This window comes from Athene noctua, chromosome 27 (assembly GCF_965140245.1).
Source record: "Athene noctua chromosome 27, bAthNoc1.hap1.1, whole genome shotgun sequence".
In the NCBI taxonomy this organism is placed as follows: Eukaryota; Metazoa; Chordata; class Aves; order Strigiformes; family Strigidae; genus Athene; species Athene noctua.
This window is the reverse complement of record NC_134063.1, coordinates 4,376,742-4,386,056: the sequence shown is the minus strand read 5'-3', so window position 1 is coordinate 4,386,056 and position 9,315 is coordinate 4,376,742. Positions and strand designations below refer to the sequence as shown.

The 9,315-nt window shown below is 62.2% G+C and overlaps 1 protein-coding gene across 1 annotated transcript; it reads left to right on the top strand.

Moving 5' to 3' along the window:
* Positions 1-152: 152 nt before the first annotated feature.
* DAPK3 (death associated protein kinase 3) lies at positions 153-6,848 on the top strand. The gene is made up of 9 exons (XM_074928088.1): positions 153-217; positions 1,786-1,929; positions 3,492-3,852; positions 4,049-4,178; positions 4,347-4,395; positions 4,552-4,578; positions 4,676-4,828; positions 5,457-5,502; positions 5,725-6,848. Exons 2-9 carry the CDS (start codon positions 1,868-1,870, stop codon positions 6,265-6,267), a joined length of 1,371 nt encoding a protein of 456 aa, XP_074784189.1. The 5' UTR covers positions 153-217; positions 1,786-1,867; the 3' UTR covers positions 6,268-6,848.
* The last annotated feature ends 2,467 nt before the right edge of the window (positions 6,849-9,315 follow it).

The window sequence follows — 9,315 nt, the reverse complement described above, 5'->3', positions numbered from 1 at the left end:
AGACAGGCGTGGGGCGCCCCCTTGTGTGCGGGAGGACCTGGTGGGGAAGCTCGATGGGGGAGTGCTGGCTCCGCCCACTTTTTTTTTGGCTCCGCCCCCCGCTCTCCGCGCGTTGCGCGGAGAGCGGGGGGCGGAGCCAAAAAAAGAGTGGGCGGAGCCAGGGGATGGGCGGGGCTAACAGTGCTGGAATGCGGCGACGCGGGCGGCGGCGGCCCAGGTGGGGCGGGAGGGGGGGGGGGGAGGCTGTGGGGTTGGAGTTTTGGGGTGGGAAGGGGGGTTTTGGGGGTTTGTGGGGATGGGAGAGGGGCGACGGTTGGGATTTGAGGGGGTGGGATGGGGCTGGGAGGGGGTTGCGGCCTGTGGGGAAGCGGGGAGGGGGGGGGGAGGCTGTGGGGGAGCGGGATGGGGGTGTGGAGCAGGAAAGGGCTGTGAGGGATTGGGGGGGCTGTGGCTGTGGGGTAGGGAGGGGCTGTGGGGGGGAGAGATCAGGATGGGGCGGCTGGGGGGTAGGAAAGGGCTGTGAGGGATTGGGGGGGCTGTGGCTGTGGGGTAGGGAGGGGCTGTGGGGGGGAGGGATCAGGATGGGGCGGCTGGGGGGTAGGAAAGGGCTGTGAGGGATTGGGGGGGCTGTGGCTGTGGGGTAGGGAGGGGCTGTGGGGGGGAGAGATCAGGATGGGGCGGCTGGGGGGTAGGAAAGGGCTGTGAGGGATTGGGGGGGGCTGTGGGTGTGGGGGCTGTGGGGTAGGGAGGGGCTGTGGGGGTGAGGGATTGGGCTGGGGGGTAGGAAAGGGCTGTGAGGGATTGGGGGGGGCTGTGGGTGTGAGGGATCGGGCTGGGGGGTAGGAAAGGGCTGTGAGGGATTGGGGGGGGCTGTGGGGCAGGGAGGGGCTGGGGATTGCGATGGGGAGGTTATGGGTGTTGAGGGGGGGTCAGCATGAGGAGGTGTGGGGGCAAGGAGGGGCTGGGGGGTAGGAAAGGGCTGTGAGGGATTGGGGGGGGCTGTGGGTGTGGGGGCTGTGGGTGTGAGGGATCGGGCTGGGGGGTAGGAAAGGGCTGTGAGGGATTGGGGGGGGCTGTGGGGCAGGGAGGGGCTGGGGATTGCGATGGGGAGGTTATGGGTGTTGAGGGGGGGTCAGCATGAGGAGGTGTGGGGTTAAGGAGGGGCTGGGGGCATCAGGGTTGGGGGGCTGGGGGGGGTAGGAAAGGGCTGTGAGGGATTGTGGGGGGCTGTGGGGCAGGGAGGGGCTATGAGGGATTGGGGGGGTTGTAGCTGTGGGAGCTGTGGGGTAGGGGGGGCTGTGGGGGTGAGGGATCAGGATGGGGGGGTGTGGGGCAGGGAGGGGCTGTGGGGCATCAAGATGGGGGGTCTGTGGAGTAGGAAAGGGCTGTGAGGGATTGGGGGGGCTGTGGGGCAGGGAAGGTGCTGGCTGGGGGCGGGGGGGGCAGTGGGGTGCCGTTGGCCGACTCAGGGGACCCTCCACCGCAGCCGAGTGTCGGTGCCTGCGGTGACGAGAGATTTGGGATGAAGCTTGACCCACGGCCGTGGGGCCCACGCAGCCACCCCTCTCCCCCCAGGGCGTCCCTGCCGGGGCAGGGGGTTCCCACAGGCCGTGGGGTGTGATGAGACCCAGGGGGGGGATTCCCTGGGACTAACGTGGCCCCACGGGGCTGTGCTGCTGTGGGGCTCCCTGTGCCGGGTCCTGGCCCCGAGCTGCCCCAGCAGGTTTGTTGCTGGTGGTGGCGTGTGGCTCACGGGGCGATAAACCCCCTTTTCTGGTGCCTCAGGTGCTGACCCCCGGCTGCTCCCCGGCGGCCCCCTCCGCTCGCAGGGTCAGGGCGGCTTCAGCTCTGCGAGGGCCCCGCCGCCATGTCCACCTTCCGGCAGGAGAGCGTGGAGGACTTCTACGAGATGGGGGAAGAGCTGGGCAGGTGAGTGACGTCCCGCTGTGCTCTGGGGGGGTTTCTGTGGCTGCTGTAGCCTTTGTGGTGTCTCTGTGCCGGTGGCACCCCCTGTGCCACCTCTGTGCTACCTGCAGGCAGTGGATCTGGGGGCCAGGGGCTGTGCTGAGAGCCAGGCACTTCTAGCAGCTACATATTTAAAAAAAAAAGGTGTTAATTAAAGCTAAACTTGCCCCTGTATCTGGGCAGGCCTAGCTGCTGCCTGCAGAGCTCCCATCCTGTCCAGGTTTGGTCAGGGCTGCTGGGTCACTGCTGGTGGCTTCCGTCCCTTCTTGGTCGCTGTCGCCCGGCTCTGCGCCTGCGGGACAGATCTGGGGGTGAATCACTGCGTGCAAATGGGATTTAATCATCCGGGATGCAAAGGCAGCAGCAGCGGAGGGGGGGTGTGGGCTGGGTTTGGATCCTCCAGCGCTGCCTCAGCCACGCCAGCTCCGTGCCAGCACTGCTGGGGCTCGGGGTCTGCTGCAGCCGTGGGCACAGGCTCCCTTCTCAGGCACTAGGAAATAATTGTGCGGTAGAAACATTTTGGGTGGCTTTAATTTTTATTTTTTTTTTTGAAAGGTGGGGAGCTTCCAGGGGCTTGCTCTGTGTCCCCTTTCTCTTTGGGGCTGCGCTGTAGCTGTGGTCTGGTGTGAGCCGTGGGGACAGATGTGGTGCCTGGGGGCCCCTGATCCCACCTGGGCAAGGCTGGTCTGTGCCCCGGGGGGGCTGTGGGTGGCCCCGGCTGTGATCCAGGGATGTATACAGGAGTCTTGGGTCCGGGCGTGCGTGGAGGCCGGTGACGGAGGCCGGTGACGGGACCACACGTCACCGTGTGCTGGCGGGGACAGCCAATGGCCGGGGCAGTGGGGAGGGAGCAGCCTGGGGAGGTGGGATGGATCCTGTCCTCGGTGGAGGAGGGCGCTGAGGGGCCCTTGTGCATCTCGGCAGAGGGGCTACGGGGGGCTCAGCTGGGGCGGGGAGGGACAAGGGTTGGGATCCTGCTGTAGCAGGATCAAGGAAGTGCCTCTCGGTGCCCAGAGCTCTGTCTCCCCCCAGCCCCTGACCTAAGCGTGCTTTGAGCGGTCGGTTACTCTTATTTCAGGCATTTCCTCCCACTTCCACCTTCCCCATCGGAGCTTTGTGGTCCTCTGGGACCACTGGACTCCGGGGTTTGCTCCTGGGAGCAGCCTGGGGGGTCCTGGCTGGAAATGGGGGGTGATGGGCATCTCCCACCCCAGGTGGTCACAGCAGCACCCAAACAGCCCAGGGAGGGGCAGCAGCTGCTGCCACGTCCCTGGGAGGAATTTCCTTCCTCCATCCCAGGCTGGGGTTTACTCTCCTGCTCCGAGAGTGTGCGGGAGCAGGCGGGTGTCATCAGCTGTGTGGGGGAGGACCCCGATTCCCGACAGACTCTGGGGGAACCAACCGTTTATCCCCCCGCACAGCACAGCGTTCCCCGTCCTTGTGCTGGTGCTGACCCCTGTGCCAAGCACGCGCTGGCCCGTGCGATGCAGGAGATCCTCTCCTCACCTCCTCCCCACATCCCACAGCGGGCAGTTTGCCATTGTACGAAAATGCCGGGAGAGGAAAACGGGCCTGGAGTACGCGGCCAAATTCATCAAGAAGCGTCGGCTGTCGTCCAGCCGTCGGGGCGTGAGCCGGGAGGAGATCGAGAGGGAGGTGGACATCCTGCGGGAGATCCAGCACCCCAACATCATCACACTGCACGACATCTTCGAGAACAAGACAGACGTGGTGCTGATCCTGGAGCTGGTCTCAGGCGGCGAGCTCTTTGATTTCCTGGCTGAGAAGGAGTCCCTGACGGAGGAGGAGGCCACGCAGTTCCTCAAGCAGATCCTGGACGGAGTGCACTACCTGCACTCCAAGCGCATCGCCCACTTTGACTTGAAGGTGAAGTCTGGGAGGTGCAAATGCCCCGTGCTCGGCACCTGGGGAATGGGGTGGGGTGTCCAGGCTCCTGTGGAGCAGTGGGGTTGGCCCTGGGGTCTCTCCCTGCTTGTGTCCTCCAGGGAGAGGAGCCCAGGGCAGCACAAGGCTCCGGCGGGTGAGTGTGTGGGGGTAAAGCCCAGCTCTTCTCCCCCCACAGCCAGAGAACATCATGCTGCTGGACAAGAACGTGCCAAACCCTCGTATCAAACTCATCGACTTCGGGATTGCCCACAAGATTGAAGCTGGGAATGAGTTCAAGAATATATTTGGGACCCCAGAGTTTGTAGGTGAGACCCGGGTCGTGGTTTTCCTGTGGGGTTCCTCCAGACTCTGAAAGCTTTGGTCTAATCCCAGAGAGATGCCCAAAGCCCTGGTGCAGCAGCTGGGATGTGTCCGTGGGGACAGGCTTCTTTCCCCTAGAGTAAGCGTGTTTTCTCCCCTCTTTCCTTCAAAAGCCCCAGAAATTGTGAACTACGAACCTCTGGGGCTGGAGGCTGACATGTGGTGAGTGAGTCCCCTCCCAGGCCCCTTCCAGTGGCACCAGTGGCTGGTCCCCAGGGCTGGGGTCATGCCGGCATGTCCCCCTCTTGCTGAAAGCACAGGGAGAGGGGACCGGTGGTGCCATGGGAGGCTTCAGCCTCATCTTCCTCTCTCTTCCAGGAGCATCGGGGTCATCACTTACATCCTGTGAGTATAAGGGGAGTCTGGGGGAGACGGGCACTGCCAGGCGAGTCCCCCCGCCTCGGGCACCTTTTTGGGGTGTCACAACCCGCTCTCACCACAGGCTGAGCGGAGCCTCCCCCTTCCTGGGGGAAACAAAGCAAGAGACCCTGACCAACATATCTGCCGTCAACTACGACTTTGACGAGGAGTATTTCAGCAACACCAGCGAGCTGGCCAAGGACTTCATCCGCCGCCTGCTCGTCAAGGACCCCAAGTGAGAGCCAGGGAGCAGAGCTGGGGGTTACCCTGGGAGGGGTCGGTTCCTCCTGCCCAACTCTCTGCGTACAGGCAGCTCCTCCCACATCTCCTGCCTGTGTTAGGGTTTAACTCTCAGCCTGCCTGCTGCCAGCCCATCCTTTGCCCATCCCTGTTGTTCTGCTTGTCTATAAATCCCATTTATCCCGTTGTTTCCCTCCTGCTGCTTGTAGGATTTGGTGTTGTGAAACATCTGGAAACCAGCATCTCTCCCCTGCGTCAGGCATGGGGTGAATTCTGGGATCACCCTGAGGGTGCAGGAGCTCAGCTGAAAAGGAGGGAACGGGGTTTGGAAGGATTCAAGGGCTGACCTGAGCACCCTGGGCTGGGGTGGGAGCAGTGGTGCTGCATGATTGGACAGTGGTTGGGAGGTTCCTGCGGGCTCTTCTGTGTGTATTTGCCTTCGGGAGGCTGGCTGAGGGCATGGGGGCTGGATGCAGGCCCTGGCTGCAGCGGGGACTGGGTGTGGGCCCCCGGGTTCATCCGTGCCCCAAAGGTGACACGATCGAGCTGCTTTTCCAGGACATTAACAGGGAAAGAGGCAGCAAAGCCTCTGCCCCTCGATCGCAGCCTTGCTGTCGTTGCAGGAAGCGGATGACAATAGCTCAAAGTCTGGAACACCCTTGGATTAAGGTGAGAAGCTAAAGAATTGTCTCTTCTTGGGTGTCAAACATCCAGGAGGTCGGGGGTGGATGTTGATGTGCTGGCAGCTCTCCACGGCTCTTCCAACCCCCAGTTGGGGCTGGTTTGGTGCTGCTGGTGGCCTTGGTGCTGTGGGACTGGGGTGGGTGCTGAAGCCATCTGGCTCCCGCTGTCCCGGCTGCGCCCCACGCCTGTGGCTGCCCCTCTCCACAGGTGATCAAGAGGAGGAACGTCCGCAATGAAGACAACTGCAAGAAGCCCGAGCGCCGCCGGCTGAAGACCACGCGCCTGAAGGAGTACACCATCAAGTCCCACTCCAGCATGCCGCCAAATAACACGTACATCAACTTTGAGCGCTTCTCCAAGGTCATGGAGGAGGTGGCTGCAGCCGAGGAGAGCCTCCGAGAGCTGGAGAGGAACAAGAAGTCATTCCAAGAGGACATCGAGGCCCTGCTGTCCATCTACGAGGAGAAGGAGTCATGGTACAAAGAGGAGAATGAGAGCATCAGCCAGGACCTCCGCCAGATTCGGCAGGAGCTGCAGAAGACGGAGGCCCTGAAGAAGCAGGCACAGGAGGAAACCAAAAGCGTGGTGCAGGTGGCCAACGGCCTCAAGAGGCGTTACCGAAAGCTGGAGAACCACTACGAGGCGCTGGCCAAGCAGGTGGCTTCGGAGATGAAGTTTGTCCAGGATCTGGTGTGGTCCATTGAGCGGGAGAAGCTGCAGAGCGGCGAGGGAGACGGCAGCATCCGCTAGCTCCGCTGGCGCCGGGCTGAGGCGGCGGCGAAGGGACCTCGGTGGCTCTGCCCCTTGCTCGCCCGAGGAGCTGCTCCACCGACAGCCTTCGGTAACTGTCCCCAGGCTCTGCTGGGCTCGCCGTGGCGTGCTGGGGGCTTGTGCCTCCCTGGAGACCTCCCCTTCTCGGGGGGCTTGGGTTGTGCTCACCTGGGTTTTGGCTTCCTGCGTGCGGCTCTCGCTTGGCTTGCCGTCCACGTGCTCCCCGTGCTCCCCTCCTCCCCGCCGCAGTGCGTGGGGACCAGTTCTCCCCGTCCCACCCGGGACCTGGGTCTCGGAGCTGCCGCAGTGCCCTGCCTGGAGGTGGGGGGGTCCTGGTGGGGAGACCCCTCCTCTAAACCCTCACAGCAGCTCAGGGTCTGCCACGTGCGAGCCATGACCGAGGACCAAGTCCTGCGCAGCCCAACTCGCTGCAGCCCCGTGGGTGACCCCGGCCATTCCCCATTGCCCCCGGGGTATCGCACCCCCCTGCACCCCGCCCCAGCCCTCGGTCCCACCGGGTGCTCCCCCTTTTAACAAAATAAAGGTCTCTGTGCACCAGGGCGGCCGCCTTGGCTCCTGCCGTGGGAGGATGGGTGGTGGGAAGGGGACGAAGACACGCTGGGAGGGGACGGCTCCTCTGCTGTGCCCCCAGTTGGTGTCTGTGCTCCCATCCCAGAGGGATTTCCTTAATTTGGGAAGAGAGAGGTTTTTTCTTTTCTTCATCAGCCCTGGCACTGGTGGGCAAGCTCCTTGCGGGCTTGGAGGGGGCTCTGGGGATGAGTTGCAGGATGCTTCTGGGCTGGGGGAGCCCCCAGCCCCTCTTGCCTTAGACCCTTGGGGAGGTCTGGGAGGCTCAGGGATGGTTGGGGGCTGGTCCTGGGAATTGGAGAAGGTCTGTGGGATTTGGGGCGGTCCCTGGGACTTGGGGAAGGCCTTGGGTGAGGGGAGGGCCCCAGGGTTTCTGTGGGGTCCCTACCCTTTTCCCCAGGGGTTCTGCATTTACAGGGAATCAGCCAGATCCCATTTTACGTGGGGACAGAGTGAATAAGGAATCAAGCCCAGTGTTACAGGGGGCAGGAAGGGCTGCTGGGCTCTGGCATCACCAGGAGATGTTCTCCGAGGGCGGGAGAGCAGCTGGTGGCCGAGGCAGGGGGGCTGGGACAGGGTGGGCTCTGTCCCCTCGCCCCCGGCCTCCTGGGGATGCAGCGGACGAGGTCTCAGCTCGTGCTTTCCGCAGAGCTTGTGCGAGAGCCCGGGGCTGGGTTTCTGCCGGGAGCCCCGAGGGGTTTCCGGCTGCCCACGGCCCCGTGGCCATGGAGCCAAGATGAATTTGATCCGGGGGAATCACCGGCCAAATCCCAGCGGATGGCAGGCGTCCCTCTGGCTCGCCAGCGCCCACGGCGGGGAGGGGCAGCGGTGGGTTTGCCTCCGGCTGAGCTCTGGGCTGAGATGATTTGCTCATTTAGGCTTTATTTGTCACGCCAGTGCTTCCCCACCAGCAACCTGGGGGTCTGGGGTGGCGGCGAGACGGGCCCAGCCTGGGTGAAGGGGACGTGCCCCGTGTCCCCGTCTGCGCCAGCCGTCGGGCAGCCCCGTGTGCCGGCCGCTGCCCGCTGACGTCCCGCGGGGTGTAGGTTTCATCCCAACCCGCGGGGCACGCAGGCCTGGGGTTAATTTTAGTCTGCCCCGTTTTTCCAGGCCAAGGCTTTTGGCATCCAGGGGTGACGGTGTGACCGCCCGGCTGGTGGCAGCGGCCCAGGGATCTGTGCAGAGACCCCAGAGTGCAGCCCCCATTGCTGGAGGGGGGGGGCTCCAGCCATGGTGGGGAACGCCAGAGCCAGGTTGGGGGGCTTGGAGCTGCTGTCCTGCTCCTGGGGGCTGGGGTTCGGGGTGAGGCTTTGGGGTGCAGATTCAGCTGGAGTCTCGGGCATTTGATCCGCTCTCGCAGAGCTGATTCATCACCAGAGCCAGCGTGTGAAAGGATGTATGGAAATCCTATAGCAGCAGTTGTTCCCGAGCTGTGCAAAGTTCACATAGTGCTAAGGCTCCCTAGATGCCCGTCGTGCCGCGGGTTTCTGTTTCACACTCCAGAAAAGCTCTTGGAAGTCACTGGCCATTCAGCCTGGCCAGCGTGGCCGTCTCCTCCCCAGCCGCCCGGTAGCAGGAGTTCTCATCCCGGTGGATGCACAAGCTAGACAACACTAAAATATTTTTTTTTTAAAGCAGAATTTGGGGTGGGTTTGTTGCCGCTGTGCTCAGGGTGACCTGCTTTAGAGGGTTTTAAATTGCAGAGTACTGGCACGAGTTCAGGAGGCTGCAAAGAAGGGGGAAAATATCACTCACCGTGGAGGAGGATTTACTGGGGAGAAAGTGTCCAGGCGATAAATACTGTAGGAACTCAGCTAATACTAAACACTGCGGGAACCACGGTGGTGCTCAGAAACGAGGGGGTGTGCTGGTCCCCAGGAAATTTCTGCGATGTGATGTACTGGGATGTTCTGCCTCAGTTCCCCTGTTTGCAACCGGAGCTAACGCCACCCTGGGGCATTTCATATTCTCTGTGGGCAGAGGATATCAAAGAGCCTTTTTTAGGCTTCGATTTTTGCTTCCTAGAGGCTGGCCTGAAGCAAGCGCGATGTCTTTTCCCTTATATGTCTTTGTGAAAGCAAAATGGTTTCGTACGGCTTATCTGATAACATGGGGGAAACCCTGATGGAAATTGTGTGCCAGATCCCACTGGGGAGCTGGAGCTGCTTCTTTTTTTTTTTTTTTTTTTTTTTTTTTTACTGCCAGCGAGCAGAGCTGCAGCTAATCTGCGGGAAACGCTCCATGTAACGATCTCAAATGGACTTACAAGGTATCAGTGACAAGTCACAGCACTCTGTCCCTGGCCCAGACGTTCCTCAGCTTTGCCATTGATGAGTGCCTGGCCGTGTAACAGTGTAATTATAGTTTTGTGGGTCTCTCCAGGCACGCATGGGGATGCACACAAGGAAATATGCCTTTTTATAGCTTGTGGAAGTGTGG

Coding starts and splice junctions, on each gene's coding strand:
- DAPK3 (XM_074928088.1), top strand. CDS start 1,868: ATGTCCACCTTCCGGCAGGAGAGCGTGGAGGACTTCTACGAGATGGGG. Junction 4,579..4,675: donor GGGGTCATCACTTACATCCT/GTGAGTATAAGG, acceptor CTCTCACCACAG/GCTGAGCGGAGCCTCCCCCT. Junction 5,503..5,724: donor TGGAACACCCTTGGATTAAG/GTGAGAAGCTAA, acceptor CCCTCTCCACAG/GTGATCAAGAGGAGGAACGT.